The sequence below is a fragment of the Capricornis sumatraensis genome, chromosome 1, assembly GCF_032405125.1.
Source record: "Capricornis sumatraensis isolate serow.1 chromosome 1, serow.2, whole genome shotgun sequence".
NCBI classification, from domain to species: Eukaryota; Metazoa; Chordata; class Mammalia; order Artiodactyla; family Bovidae; genus Capricornis; species Capricornis sumatraensis.
Genome location: NC_091069.1, coordinates 242,855,775 through 242,872,065, shown reverse-complemented (window position 1 = coordinate 242,872,065; position 16,291 = coordinate 242,855,775). Strand labels below are relative to the sequence as shown.

The window sequence follows — 16,291 nt, the reverse complement described above, 5'->3', positions numbered from 1 at the left end:
GCCCTTTGATAATGTGTTTTATTTATTTTTAATGTGATCTCATCCTATTTTTGAAATTTTTTCTAAGGGGACCTGTCTAGCCTTGCTGGTAAGGCATATGTTTCAGTATCCTACTTTGTCTTAGGCCAGTAGAGGAAACTATTAAACAGTAGATAATTCTGATGTACAATTTTTTAAATAAATGAATATCTTATAATACTGCCTTATTCTTGGTCAGCATTGGTTTTAACTTTTGTTACTTATAAGTAATGTATAAATATATATAAATAGCTTACACACATGATTTCTCAAAAATAAAACTGAATTCTTCTTTTGAATTATTGTGTTTTCAACTTTGCAAATAACATTTTGCAGTTTCTTGTTGCTGAAATTATTTTTAGAAAAGTGAAGTTTTACATTAATCTAATAAGAAATCCAGTATGCTTTGGTTCAGTTTAATTAGGTATTTATTGACTGCTTACCTGAATGCTATTGGTTACTTTTCTAAGGAAAGTGTCAATTGCTAAGCAATTTCATTATTTACAGTTTCTTGTTTCTTAAAATTTATTTTTAAAAACTCGTTGTAATTCATTTAGTTAAACTCCACTTTTTCATGAAAAAAACTTATGGTAAATTACTTTTTTGTTTTAATGTTCTTATTTTTCCCTTATTTCTTTTAAGGCTTGTAATGAGCTTGGACAAACATGGATGGAGTCTGGGGTCAGTGAAAATGCAGTTTCAGGGCATATACAGCTCATAATTCCTGGAGAATCTGCTTGTTTTGCGGTACGCATGATTCATTTTGAGTTATTATTTTTCACTGTTAAGTACTAGAGTTCCTAGGGGAAAATATTTATAGTTCAAAGGAAAACCAGACTTTGAATGTGGTGGAATACTATTTGGAACATTGAATACTTCTTTCCCTTTCTTTTGAAATACACATTTTTTAATTCTTTTCATGTAGTGTGCTCCACCACTTGTAGTTGCTGCAAATATTGATGAGAAGACTCTGAAACGAGAAGGTGTTTGTGCAGCCAGTCTTCCTACTACTATGGGAGTGGTTGCTGGGATCTTGGTACAAAATGTGTTAAAGTGAGTGAAGAATAATTTTTCTGTTTACTTTTGACAAACATTTCAAAATTGGAGTTACCAGCTAATTATTTAATTTTTTAAATTTAATTTTACAGATATTTTAACATTTTTTACATGTGTAATATATGTATACTTTTAATTTATATATGGTAGTGGTTTAATTTATATATTTTTAATATAATTTATATATGTGGTGGTGGTTTAGTCACTAAGTCGTGTCCAACTCTTGCGACACATGGACTCTAGCCCACCAGGCTTCTCTTTCCATGGGATTTCTCAGGCAAGAAATACTGAAGCAGGTTGCCATTTCCTTCTCCAGGTGATCTTCCCAACCTAGGGATTGAATCTGGGTCTCCTGCATTGCTGGTAGATTCTGTATCGAGTGAACCACCAGGGTAGCCCTTAATTTATAAATAAATAAATCTAATATATTTAATTTAAATATATATTAATTTACACACATCAGCACACACATAATTGTGTTACTTTCTCCATTTGGAATAGCTCTTGTTAAATGCTGCAGTGGTACTGGTATATTTATTTATGAAGCCTTAACCAAATGATTTACATCTGCAGGTTTGGCCAAAGGGTGAAGACCTAGGCACAGACACACTCGCTTGATTTGATGTTTATTCAGTTCAGTTCAGTCACTCAGTTGTGTCCAACTCTTTGCAGTCCCATGGTCTACCTGTCCATCGCTAACTCCTGGAGTTTACTCAAACTCACGTCCATCGCGTTGGTGATGCCATCTGACTATCTCATCCTCTGTTGTCCCCTTCTCTTCCCACCTTTAGTCTTTCCCAGCCTCAGGGTTTTTCCCGTTGAGTTGGTTCTTTGCATCAGGTGGCCAAAGTATTAGAGTTTGAGCTTCAGCATCAGTCCTTCCAGTGAATATTCAGGATTGATTTCCTTTAGGATTGACTGGTTTGATCTCCTTGCTGTCCAAGGGACTCTTAAGAGTCTTCTCCAACATCACAGTTCAAAAGCATCAATTCTTTGGCGCTCAGCTTTCTTTATAGTCCAACTCTCACATCCATAAATGACTACTGGAAAAAACCATAGGTTTGAGTAGACAGATCTTTGTTGGTAAAGTAACGTCTCTGCTTTTTAATATGCCATCTAGGTTGGTCATAGCAAGCATCTTCTAATTTTTTTTTTTTTTTATAGAAGGAACATACCTCAACATAATAAAAGCTATATATGACAAACCCACAGCAAACATTATCCTTAATGGTGAAAAATTGAAAGCATTTCCCTTAAAGTCAGGAACAAGACAAGGGTGTCCACTTTCACCGCTACTATTCAACATAGTTCTGGAAGTTTTGGCCACAGCAATCAGAGCAGAAAAAGAAATAAAAGGAATCCAAATTGGAAAAGAAGAAGTAAAACTCTCACTGTTTGCAGATGACATGATCCTCTACATGGAAAACCCTAAAGACTCCACCAGAAAATTACTAGAGCTCATCAATGAATATAGTAAAATTGCAGGATATAAAATCAACACACAGAAATCCCTTGCATTCCTATACACTAATAATGAGAAAGTAGAAAAAGAAATTAAGGAAACAATTCCATTCAGCATCTTCTAATTTCATGGCTGCATTCACCATCTGCAGTGATTTTGGAGCCCCCCAAAATAAAGTCTGTCACTGTTTGCATTGTTGTTTCCCCATCTGTTTGCCATGAAGTGATGGGACCGGATGCCATGATTGTAGTTTTCTGAATGTTGAGTTTTAAGCCAACTTTTTCACTGTCCTCTTTCACTTTCATCAAGAGGCTCTTTAATTCTTCACTTTCTGCCATTGATGCTTATTATTTATTAATAAAAACAATATGTGATTAAACTTTAACTAGGGTAATATCTCAGTTATCCATAAATAGATACTCCTGCAACCACACATCTAAACTATAGCTAATAAGGACAAATGTCCTTTCTTTCTTCTTTTTTTTTTAGGACAAATGTTTCTTTGCAGCTAAAATTAATATCAGTTTTTGAACCAACTCATACTTTATGAAAAGCAGAACTACTTTAGTTGTTCCTTAACTCAGGCCTTTTTTTTACCTCACTTTACAGTGTTAATAAACTTAATTATATTTTTTCAGCATCTAATATAAAAAGAAAAAATTGCTACGTGATACAGAGAGGCACTGTAATCTTAGTATCACCTATCAGCAAAGAAATACCAACACACATAAGAACTCTCAAGGCAACTCTCTATGTTACTGCAAATGGCATTATTTCTCTGTGACTATTTCATATAAGACAAATAGTCTGTCAGACTTCAATAGATCCTATCTAAACACAATATTTTATTGTATGTTATGAAGAAGGGGGAAAATAGTCATTTCTATAGAGTATCTCTCTGTACATCTGTATGTTTAGATATATCATATATAGCCAGCTCTCTGTTGACGGACATTTAGGCTACTTACAGATTTTTTTTTTTTGCTGTTATTAACAATGCTGCAAAAAAACAATTTGCCTTCTATCTTTGTAAACTAGATTTTTATAGTGTGAATTTTTAGAAGTATAATTTCTAAGTTTATGCAATACTTATTTTGACAGATACTGCTAAATTTCTCCTTCAAAAGGATTGTACATTTCCATGACAGTTTTGAGAGTACCTGGTTTGTCCACACCTTTGGTAACATTAGGTGTTGTCAAACTTTTATTTTTGAGGTTTGCAGCAAAGTCATATATATTCTTTCTCAGCTTCTTTTTCTTTATAAGTTATTACAAGATATTGAGTGTCATTCCCTGTGCTATATATTAGGTCCTTGTTTTGCTATTTTATATATTTAGTGTGTATATGTTAATCCCATACTCCTCTAATTTATCCTCCTCCCTTGCTGCCGACCTCCCATCCCCTTTGGTAACCATAAATTTGTTTTCTATGTGTATCTGTTTCTGTTTTTGTAAATGTTTATTTGTATCAAGCTTTTTAGATTCCACATATAAGTGATACCAGATGATATTGATCTTTGTCTGGTTTACTTCATTTAGTATGATAATCTCTAGGTCATCTATGTTACTGCAAATGACATTATTTCATTCTCATTTTAATAACTGAGTAATATTTCATTTTATATATATACACCACACGTTTATCCATTTATCTGTCAGTGGACTTTCAGGTTGCTTCCATGTCTTGGCTATTTTGAATTGTGCTGCTGTGAACATTGTGTATCTTTTCAGATGCGTTCTCTGTGGATATATGCAAAGGAGTGAGATTCCTGGATCATATGAGAACTCTATTCTTAATTTTTTAAAGAACTTCCATACTGTTCTTCTAGTGGCTGCACCAACATACATCCCAACCAACAGTGTAAGAGGGTTCCTTTTTCTCCAAATCCTCTCCAGCATTTATTATTTGCAGACCTTTTGATGAAGCCCATTCTGACCACTGTGAGGTGATATCTCATTGTAGTTTTGATGTGCATTTTTCTAACGATTAACTATATTGAGCATCTTTTTATGTGCCTGTTGGCCATCTGTGTGTCTTTTTTGGAGAAAAGTCTGTTTTGGTCTTCTGCCTATTTTTTGATTGGATTGTTTTTTGATATTAAGCTATATGAGCTGTTTGTATATTTTGGAAATTAACCTCTTATTGGTAGCATAGTTGGCGGATATTTTCTCCCAGGTCATAGTTTGTCTTTGTTTTGTTTATGGTTTTCATTGCTGTGCAAAAGTTTAATTAGGTCCCATTTGTTTATTTTTCTTTTCATTTCCATTATTGTAGGAGACAGATCCAAAAAAATACTGCTACAATTTATGTCAATGAGTGTTCTGCTTATGTTTCCCTCTAGGAAACATTTAGGTTTTAGATTTAGATCATTACTCCATTTTGATTTTATTTTTGTATATGATGTTAGTCATCAAACTCTTTTTCAATTTGACATGTGAAAAAAGGGTATCTCATTTTAATTTCTAGTTGTGCAAAGGCTTGAACATTTATATTTTTCTGTGAATTGTCTTCTTATATTCTCTGCTCAGTTTTAGAAAAAAATTATTTATATTTTAATTTTTAATTTGTAATATTTTTAATTTTAATTTTTATAGAATTTTGTTGTTTCCTGTCAAATCTCAACATGAATCAGCCATAGGTATATATATATCCCCTCCCTTTTCACCCTCCCTTTTGACCCTCCCTCCCAACTCCCTCCCCATCCCACCCCTCTAGGTTGATATAGAGTCCCTGTTTGAATTTCCTGAGCCCTACAGCAAATTCCCATTGGCTATCTATTTTACATATAGTAATGTAAGTTTCCATGTTACTCTTTCCATACATCTCACCCTCTCCTCCCCTCTCCCCATGTCCGAAAGTCTATTCTCTGTCTGTTTCTCCACTGCTGCCCTGCAAATAAATTCTTCAGTACTGTTTTTCTAGATTCCATATGTATGCATTAGTATACAATATTAATCTTTCTCTTTGTGATTTACTTCATGCTGTATATAGGCTCTAGGTTCATCCACCTCATTAGAACTGACTCAAATGCATTCCTTTTTATCTCTGAGTAATATTCCATTGCATATATGTACCACAGCTTCTTTATCCATCCATCTGTTGATGGACATCTAGGTTGCTTCCATCTTCTAGCTATTGTAAATAGCACTGCAGTGAACAATGAGATACATGTGTCTTTTTCAGTTTGGGTTTCCTCAGGGTATATGCCTAGCAGTGGGATTGCTGGGCAGATGGTGGTTTTATTCCTAGTTTTTTAAGGAATCTCCATATCATATTCCATAGTGGCTATATCAATTTACATTCTCACCAACAGTGGAAGAACATTCCCTTTTCTCCACACCCTCTCCAGCATTTACTGTTTGTAGACTTTCTGATGATGGCCATTCTGACTGGTGTGAGGTGAGATAGCTCATTGTAGTTTTGATTTGCATTTCTTTAATAACAAGCAATGTTTAGCATCTTTTCACGTGTTTGTTAGCCATCTGTGTGTCTTCTTTGGAGAAATGTCTGTTTAGACCTTTTCCCACTTTTTGATTGGGCTGTTTGTGTTTTTGGTACTGAGTTATATGAGCTGCTTGTATATTTTGGAAATTAATCCTTTGTCTGTTGTTTCATTTGCTATTTTCTCCCATTCTGAGGGTTGTCTTTTCACCTTGCTTATAGTTTCCTTTGCTGTGCAAAAGCTTTTAAGTTTAATCAGGTCTCACTTGTTTACTTTTATTTCCATTACTCTAGAAGGTGGATCATAGAGGATCTTGTTTATGTCATCGAATGTTGTGGCTATATTTTCCTCTAGAGTTTTATTTTCTGGTCTTACATTTAGGTCTTTAATCCATTTGGAGTTTATCTTTGTATATGGTGTTAGGAAGTGTTCTAATTTCATTTTTTTACATGTAGCTGTCCAGTTTTCCCAGCACCATTTGTTGGAGAGGTTGTCTTTGCCCCATCTTATGTTCTTGCCTCCTTTGTCAAAAATAAGATACCCATAGGTATATGGGTTTATTTCTGGGCTTGCTATCTTGTTCCAGTGGTTTATATTTCTGTTTTTGTGCCAGTACCATAGTCTTGATGACTATAGCTTTGTAGTATAATCTGAGGTCAGGAAGGTTGATTCCTCCAGGTCCATTCTTCTTTCTCTAGAATCTTTTGGCTTTTCAGGGTCTTTTGTGTTTCCATATGAATTGTGAAATTTTTTGTTCTAGTTCTGTGAAAAATTTTATTGGTAAATTCATATGGACGATGTTAAATTGTAGATTGCATTTGGTAGTATAGTCATTTTCACAATATTGATTCTTCCTACCCAGGAACATGGAAAACTCTCCTCTATTTATGTCGTTTTTCATTTCTTTCATCAGTGTCTTATAATTTTAGGTGTATATTTATTTTGTTTCCTTAGGTAAGTTTATTCCTAAATGTTTTATTCTTTCTGTTGCAGTGATGAATGGGATTGATTCCTCAATTTTTCTGATTTTTCATTGTTAGTATACAGAGATGCAAGTGATTTCTGTGTATTGATTTTGTATCCTGCGACTTTACTAGGCAGACGCTTTACTGTCTGAGCTACCAGGGAAGCCCCAAATTCACTGATTAGCGCTAGTAATTTTCTCATATTATCTTTAGGGTTTTCCATGTATAGTAGCATGTCATCTGCAAACAGTGAGAGCTTTGCTGCTTCTTTTCAGATCTGGATTCCTTTTATTTCTTTTCTTCTCTGATTGCTGTAGCTAGGAATTCCAAAATGATGTTGAGTAACAGTGGCAAAAGTGGACACCCTTGTCTTGTTCCTGATCTTAGAGGGAATGCTTTCAGTTTTTCACTATTAAGAATAATTTGCTGTAGGCTTATCATATATGGCTTTTACTATGTTGAGGTAGGTACCTTCTATGCTCATTGTTTGAAGAGTTTTAATCATAAATGGGTACTGAATTTTGTAAAAGGCATTTTCTGCATCTAAGATTATCATATGTTTTTTATCTTTCAATTGGCTTATATGGTGTATCACATTGATTGATTTGCATATATTGAAGAATCCTTGCATCCCTGGAATAAACCCAACTTGATCATGGTGTATGAGCTTTTTAATGTGTTGCTGAATTCTGTTTGCTAAAATTTTGTTAAGTATTTTTGCATCTATATTCATCAGTGATATTGGCCTATAGTTTTCTTTTTCTTGTGTTGTTTTGTCTACTTTTGGTATCAGGGTGATGGTGGCCTTGTAGAATGAATTTGAAGGGGTTTCTTCCTCTGCATTTTTTTGAATGAGTTTTAGCTCTGAGCATTAGCTCTTCTCTGAATGTTTGATAGTGTTCTCCTGTGAAACCATCTGCTCCTGGGCTTTTGTGTTTTGGGGGATACTTGTTCACAGCTTCAATTTCAGTGCTTGTAATTTGATTTTTCATAATTTCTATTTTCTTCCTGGATCAGTCTCAGAAGATTGAACTTTTCTAAGAATCTGTCCATTTCTTCCAGGTTATCCATTTTATTGCCATGTTTTTGTTCATAATAGTCTCTTATGATCCTTGGATTTCTGCATTGTCTGTTGTAACCTCTCCTTTTTCATTTCTAATTTTGTTGATTTGATTCTTCTCTCTTTTGTTCTTGAATCTGGCTAAATGTTTGTCAACTATGTTTATCTTCTGAAAGAACCATCTTTTAGTTTTATTAATCTTTACTATTGTTTCTTTCATTTCTTTTACATGTATTTCTGCTCCGATTTTTTTGATTTCTTTCCTTCTGCTAATTGGGGGGTTTTTGTTCTTTTTCCAGTTCTTTCAGGTGTCAAGTTAGGTTGTCTACTTGATGTTTTTCTTGTTTCTTGAGGTAGGATTGTATTGCTATAAACTTCCCTCTTAGCACTGCTTTTGCTGCTTCCCATAGGTTTTGAGTTGTGTTTTCATTCTCATTGGTTTCTAGAAATTTTTTTCTTTCCCTTTTGGTTTCTTCAGTAACCTATTGGTTATTTATAAATGTATTGTTTAATCTCCATATGATTGTGTTTTTTTACACAATAATTGATATCTAGTCTGATAGCATTGTGGTAAGAAAAGATGCTTGATATGATTTCAATTTTATTCAATTTACCGAGGTTTGATTCGTGAGCCAAGATGTGGTCTGTTGTGGAGAATGTTCCATGTGCAGTTGAGAAGAAGGTGTATTCTGCATTTGGGTGGAATGCTCTGAAGATATCAGTGAGATTCATCCATCTAATATATCATTTAAGGCTTGTGTTTCCTTATTAATTTTCTGTTTTGATGATCGTCCATTGGTGTGAGTGGGGTGTTGACCTCTCCTACTATTACTGTGTTAATGTCCATTTCTCCTTTTATGCCTGTTAGTGTTTGTCTTATGTATTGAGGTGCTCCTGTGTTTGGTGCATAGATATTTAACAATTGTTACGTCTTCCTCTTGGATTGATCCCTTGGTCATTATGTAGTGTCCTTCTTTATCTCTTGTAGTATTCTTTACTTTAAGGTCTATTTTGTCTGATATGAGGATTGCTACTCCAGATTTCTTTTGCTTTCTATTTGCATGGAATATATTTTTCCATCCTCTCAGTTTCAGTCTATATGTGTCTTTAAGTCTGAAGTGGGTTTCTTGTAGACAGCATATATATGGGTCTTCTTTTTGTATCCATTTGGCCAATTTGTGTCTTTCAGTTGGAACATTTAATCCATTTATGCTTAAAGTAATTATTGATATATATGTTCCTATTGCTATTTTCTTAATTGTTTGGGGTTTGATTTTGTAGATCTTTTTCTCCTCTGGTATTTCTTGACTATATAAGTCCCTTTAACACTTGTCATAAAGCTGGTTTGGTGGTACCGAATTCTCTTAACTTTTGCTTGTCTGAAAAGCTTTTGATTTCTCCATCAATTTTGAATGAGGTCCTTGCCGGGTAGAGTAAACTTGGTGGTAGATTTTTCCCTTTCAGTACTTTAAATATAATCCTACCATTCCCTTCTGGCCTGCAGAGTTTCTGATGAAAGATCGGCTGTTAAAAATATGGGGTATCCCTTGTATGTAACTTGTTGCTTTTCCCTTGTTGCTTTTAATATTCTTTCTTTGTATTTAATCTTGGTTACTTTGATTAGTGTATGTCTTGGTGTGTTTCTACTTGGGTTTATCTTGTATGGGAGTCTTTGCCACTCTTGGACTTAATTGACTATTTCATTTCCCATGTTGGGGGAATTTTCAACTATAACCTCTTCAAAAATTTTCTCATACCATTTCTTTTTCTCTTCTTCTTGGACCCCTATAATTCAGTGTTGGTGTGTTTGATATTGTCCCCGAGGTCTCTGAGACTTTCCTCAGTTCTTTGCATTCTTTTTACTTTATTCTGCTCTTCATAAGTTATTTCCACCATTTTATCTTCCAGCTCACTGATTCGTTCTTCTGCTTTAGATATTCTGCTGTTGATTCCTTCTAGAGTATTTTTAATTTCAGTAATTGTGTTGTTTGTCTCTGTATGTTTACTCTTTAATTCTTCTAGGTCTTTGTTAATTGATTCTTGCATTTTCTCCATTCTGTTTTCAAGGTTTTTGATCATCTTTACTATCATTATTCTGAATTCTTTTTCAGGTAGTTTGCCTATTTCCTCTTCATTTATTCAGACTGCTGTGTTTCTAGCTTATTCCCTCATTTGTGCAGTATTTCTCTACCTTTACATTATTATTTTTAATTTATTGTGTTTGAGGTCTCCTCTTCCCAGGCTTCAAGGGTAAATTCTTTCTTTTGGTTTCTGCCCTCTTCAGGTTGGTGCAGTGGTTTGTGTAAGCTTCGTATAGGGTGAGATTTGTGCTGAGTTTTTTTGTGTGTTTCTTCTGATGAGGTTGAGTAGGTAGTAATCCTGTCTGCTGATGATTGGGTTTGTATTTTTGTTTTGTTTGTTGCTTGAATGAGGTGTCCTGCACAGGGTTCTACTGGTGGTTGGATGATACCTGGTCTTGTATTCAAGTGGTTTCCTCTGTGTGTGTTCTCACTATTTGATACTCCTTAGGGTTAGTTCTCTGGTAGTCTAGGGTTGGAGTCAGTGCTCCCACACCAAAGGCTCAGGGCTTGATCTCTGGTCAGGAACAAAGATTCCACAAGTGGTTTGTTATGGCATTATTTGTTAGATTAAAACAAATACTTCAAAATGAGAAACCAAAGGTGAACCCCGGACAAATAGCAGTTACAAAATCAGGCAAATAATAATTAAAATAATGGGATATACACATATGCATATACATCCATTAGCAAAATCAGAACAGTCTAACAAAAATAAAGTACAATAGATTGACACAGTGAACAGAGCAATCCAAAAGTTATATCTACCAGTTAAGAACAAAACTAACTACAGCACAAACTGGAAAACAAAAGTAAAGTAAGGTGCCAAATGAGGAATAAAGCAATGAAAACAAAACTAACAAGTATGTTGTGAGGAAAGGAAAGAAAAAAGAATAGATATGAAAAGTTAAACATAGCTTTAGAAAGAAGATTTATATACATTGAAGATTAACTGCAAGAGTAAAAGAACAAGGAAAAGCAAACAAAGGAATAAATGTAGAAAAAATAATAGGTTGTTAAAAGTTAAAATTAGAAAAGAAAAAAAAGGTAGAGGGAAGGAAGAAAAAAGGAAAACTCCATAGAACTGCAAAAGCCCAACATAAGAGGCAGAGGTTTATAACAATAAAAAGTGTGATTGGAAAAAAAAGAACTTAAAAGCTTAATTAGATTTCATAGTGCCATTAAAATCAACAACTACAACAGAGGTGGGGGGAAAAAAAAGAAAAATCAAAAAGAAACTACAGAAGTCAAAACATAAGAATAATAAATGTTTTTCTTGAATCACTTTTGTCAGGGTCCTTTCCCTGGGAGTCACAGTCCACCTCACCCCCCTAGGGTACTTCCAACACTGTGCTGGTCTCTGGACCTGCTGTTGGGGCAGCTCAAATTCTAATCTGGTCTTACTTCTGTGTGTTCTTGCCTCCATTTTCCACAGCTATCAGAACTAGTGTGTTTTCTTTTGTGGGAGCTCTCAATGTCCTTTCACATATTCCATAGACATAAAGTCTGCCTAGTTGATCATGTGGATTTAATCTGCAGCTTGTATAGCTGCTAGGAAGGTTTTAGGTCTTCTTCCTTAGCCAGATTGCCCCTGGGTTTCATTTGTAGTTTTATTTCCACCTCTGCATGTGGTTTGTCCACAGGGGTTTGCTCCTGAGGCTGCCCTGGAGGACTTGGGTCTGCCCCTGTGAGGGCCAGGTGTGGAAGTGGTGCAGCTGCTTGGGTCGCAGAGTTTCTGGCAGCACCAGGTACTCAGAGGAGTCAACGACTAGGGCAGCAGGAAATATAGTGCTTCTAAAGAAGGGTATCGGAGAAGGCAATGGCACCCCACTCCAGTACTCTTGCTTGGAAAATCCCATGGATGGAGGAGCCTGGTAGGCTGCAGTCCATGGGGTCACTAAGAGTCAGACACAATTGAGCAACTTCACTTTCTCTTTTCACTTTCATGCATTGGAGAAGGAAATGGCAACCCACTCCAGTGTTCTTGCCTGGAGAATCCCAGAGAAGGGGAAGCCTGGTGGGCTGCTGTCTATGGGGCTGCACAGAGTCGGACACGACTGAAGCGACTTAGCAGCAAAGAAGGGTATGGAAACCAGTCATGGCCAATACACTTTAGTGTTCTTGCCTGGGGAATGCCCCCTGACAGAGAAGCCTGGCAGGCCATAGTGCACAAGGTCACAGCGAGTTAGACACGATGGAAGGGACCCCACCTTCTAGGGGACCTGCTTCCCTGTCCAGGGTACATATAGCTGTGGCAAGAACTTCTGATTCTCATTGTATTTAGGCTGCCACAGATCAGCTGTTTCACTCTCAGCCTTCCCATCTATTCCCCGTGCATAGATGGGAAGACTTTTTTGCTTGTGGCAGCTCTCCCTCAGTGAAGGTTGAGTGTGAAGGTGGCACAGCTGCTTGGGTCTCTGGGACCCTGGTGGCGCCAAGTCTGCAGGGACACGGACTGCCTCAGCCACAGGAGTTATGGCCCTATCAGAGACTTTTTTCGAGCCTCTGGTAACTGGCGATCAGAAGCCTCTGGCTAGTCTTTCTCCATAGCTCCACCTGTTCAGGCCCTTAGAGGGCTCCCTTTTGGGGGTATTTCTTTGTTGATCAGCATGTCAGTGATATAGAAGGCCCCCCTGGCTGGGGTCCTACTCTGTAGATTGGTATGTCGGGCACTTAAACAGGCACCCTGGGTGGGGTCCTACTCTGTAGCTCCATGCATCAGTCACTTAAAGGAGTGCACTGGGTGGGGTCCTAGTCTGTAGTTCGGTGCATCAGGTGCTTGATGGGCCAGTCTCTCTGTTGTTCAGATGCTTATGTTGGCATGTGTGGAGAGAGAGGCTATGGTGATGGCTACACCCCCTATGTTTGACTTAGCAGTATCGACTTGCTTCCATGGCTGCCTGGCTTTCCTCCACAGTCATTTCCCACCACAATCTCCTCCCTCACATCCCCTCGGTCCATCTCTCCGCAGTGAACAGCCCTCACCCGGGGATTGCTCCACAATCCCTAAGCTCCAGCTCCCAGCTGCTGCACCTTCTAGGGGACCTGCTTCCCTGTCCAGGGTACATATGGCTGCGGCAAGAACTTCTGATTCTCATTGTATTTAGGCTGCCACAGATCAGCTGTTTCACTCTCAGCCTTAAATATTTCTCCTCTGACTCAGTTGCCCTGATGTGGGGATCGGACCCCTGCTTCAGTTCCCCCACCCACCGAGGGCAGGTCCAGTCCGAGTACCACTCCTGTTTCCCCCCCACTTCACCCTACCAAGTTTTGCATGGTTCTATATATTCTTTTCCACTGGTCTGGTATTCCTGTCCACTCTCAGCTGGTGTTGTGCACACACTTGTGTGTCTAAAGATATATTCCTGATATATCCGTGGAGGGAGAAGTACTCCATGTCCACCTTCTGCTCTGCCACCTTGTTCTGTCTCTGTTCAGTTTTTTTTTGGTCTTTCTTTGTTGTATGTTGAGAATATGCATTTTTCAGTTTTTTTCCTTTTGTTGTTTATGTTTGTACATGATTTTTCCTCTACTTATAAGCTTCTAAAAGGAATCAGGGACTTCCCCAGTGGTCCAGTGGTTAAGAATACCCTTGCCAATGCAGGGGGCACAGGTTCAATTCCTGCTCTAGGAAGCCAAGAGGCAGCTGAGCCCATGTGCCACAACTACTTAGCCTGCACTCTATGCCCCATATGCCTCAACTATTGGGCTTACATGCCCCAGCTACTGAAGTCTGAGTGCTCTAGGGCCCATGTACTGCAACAAGAGAAGCCACTGCAATAAGAACCCCACACACTGAACTGGAGAAAAGCCAGTGTGCAGCAATGAAGACCCAGGGTAGCCAAAAATAAATAAATAAAAACTTAAATAAACAATCAGATTTAAATGTAAGGGAGCAGGGGTGCTTTGTGGCATATTGGAAATGCACTATACAACTGGTCCTTTATTTCCTTGGGTTCTGCATCTGCAGAATCAACCAGTTGTGGATCCAAAAAAAAAAATCCATACAGTTCCAAACAGCAAAATGTGAATTGCCACAAGCTGTTAACTGTTTATGTAGTATTCGCATTATATTTAGAACTATTAAATGGCAACCCACTCCAGTATTCTTGCCTGGAAAATCCCATGGACGGAGGAACCTGGTAGGCTACAGTCCATGGGGTCACAAAGACTCGGACACGACTGTGTGACTTCACTTTCACTTTCTTTTTACATAGCATTTACATTATATTAGATATTGTAAGTAATCTAAGTGAAAGTGCTCAGTGCTTAGTTGCTCAGTCATGTCAGCCTCTTTGTGACTCTGTGGACTGTAGCCTGCTTCTGTCCATGGATTTCTCCAGGCAAGAGTACTGAAGTGGGTGGCCATTCCCTTCTCCAGAAAATGTTCCTGACCAAGGAGTCGAACCCTGGTGTCCTGCATTGCAGGCAGATTCTTTACTGTCTGAGCCACCAGGATGATTTAAAGTATATGGGAGGATGTGCACAGGTTATCTGCAAATATTGTGCAGGACTTGATTTTGGGTATCCTGGGTTGAGGGTGTTATGGAATCAATTCCTCATAGGTATGGAGGGCCAACTATATTTTGATCTGGTAGTGATTATTACATGAGTGAATACTTCTGTAAAATTTTATTGAGATTTAATACAAATTTAAGATAGCAAACTTTGCAGTGTCATATATAAAAAACTTTTAAAAATGAGATTTAGAACCATATCTCAAAGATGTTTCTAAGATATCTTTGATATCTCACATTTGAACTTCTCAAATTAATGTGCTTCTTAATGTTGTTGACATGTCATAGTTTAATTGGTAGCATTTTATCCTTATTACAGGTTCAAAAAATAATAGTGCATTCTGTTGTTTAATTCAAGAAAACCTACTATAAGCCAGGCCCTATAAACAAAATAAAAAAATTGTTTTCTGGGTTCTCGTTACAGAAATCATTACCTTCAAAATAATTTTTTTTAAACTATCAGTTTTTTCTAATATTTTTCTGGTTTTGTTTCTTTAAGTCTGCTTTGTTTTTCTAGGTTTCTGTTAAATTTTGGTACTGTTAGTTTTTACCTTGGATACAATGCAATGCAGGATTTTTTCCCTACTATGTCCATGAAGCCAAATCCTCAGTGTGACGACAGAAACTGTAGGAAGCAGCAGGAGGAATATAAGGTATATGTCAATGTGTCACAATGCATGAGAGATCATATTGCATAGGACAGAAACTTTAAAAAGAAGAAATAATCATTTAGATTTGGAATACAAGGTAAATGGATTTTGGATTTGTAAAGTTCTAATTTATTCACCATGCTTTAAAAATGAAAATTTTGTTCAAAGTCCTTTCTTGTGTTTTTGTAAGATAAAAAGCCTGTCCGAATTCCGTTTTTAAATTTTAATTTTTTAAGCTAAAATATGGTTGCATACATATTATGCTAGTTTCAGGTGTACCACGTAATGATTTGACATTTGCATACATTGCCAACCGATCACTGTGATAAGTCTAGTTATCATCTCTTCCTATACAAAGTTATTAAAATATTATTGACTATATTCCCTATGCTGTAAATTCTATTTCTGTGACTTATTATATAATTATAGGTTTAGACCTTTTTGTTCACTTCACTTATTTTGCACCCCTACCTCTCCTGTGGCAACATTATTTGTTCTCTGTATCTGGGAATCTGTTTTCCTTTCGTTTTGTTTTTAGATCCTTTATTTAAGTGAGATTATATGGTGTTTGTCTTTGGTTGTCTTATTTCATTTAGCATAATGCCTTGTAGTTCCATCCATGTTGCAAATAGTAAATTTTTTTATGGCTGAGTCATATTCCATTGTATATATATGTACCACACCTTCTTTATCCAGTTATTTTTTGATAGACATTTAGTTTACTTCCATGTTTTAGCTGTTATAAATAATGCTGCAGTGAACATTGGATTATATATCTTTTGAGTGTTTTTGTTTTCATTAAAAAAAGCAACCAACCAGGAGTTAAATTGCTAGATCACATGGTAGTTGTGTTTTTAGTTTTTTGAGACACCTCCATACTGTTTTCCAGTGATTGCACCAGTTTACAATCCTGCTGACAGTGCACAAGTTTTGCCTTTTTTCCACATCCTTGCTAACACTTGTTATTTGTTGTCTTTTTGATGGTAGTCATTCTGACAAATGTTATCTCATTGTGGTTTTCATTCACATTTCCCTGATGATT

The 16,291-nt window shown here is 36.7% G+C and overlaps 1 protein-coding gene across 2 annotated transcripts in view; it reads left to right on the top strand.

Annotated features, from left to right (window-relative positions):
- UBA5 (ubiquitin like modifier activating enzyme 5) overlaps positions 1-16,291 on the top strand; it is a 33,830-nt gene that overhangs the window by 13,663 nt on the left and 3,876 nt on the right. The window contains exons 7-9 of one of the 2 annotated variants that reach the window (XM_068986215.1): positions 661-765; positions 944-1,071; positions 15,117-15,252. In XM_068986215.1, the coding sequence (XP_068842316.1) occupies positions 661-765; positions 944-1,071; positions 15,117-15,252 (369 nt within the window). Of the gene's footprint in view, positions 1-660; positions 766-943; positions 1,072-15,098; positions 15,253-16,291 lie in introns of both variants that reach the window. The other variant, XM_068986136.1, reaches the window with a different exon arrangement.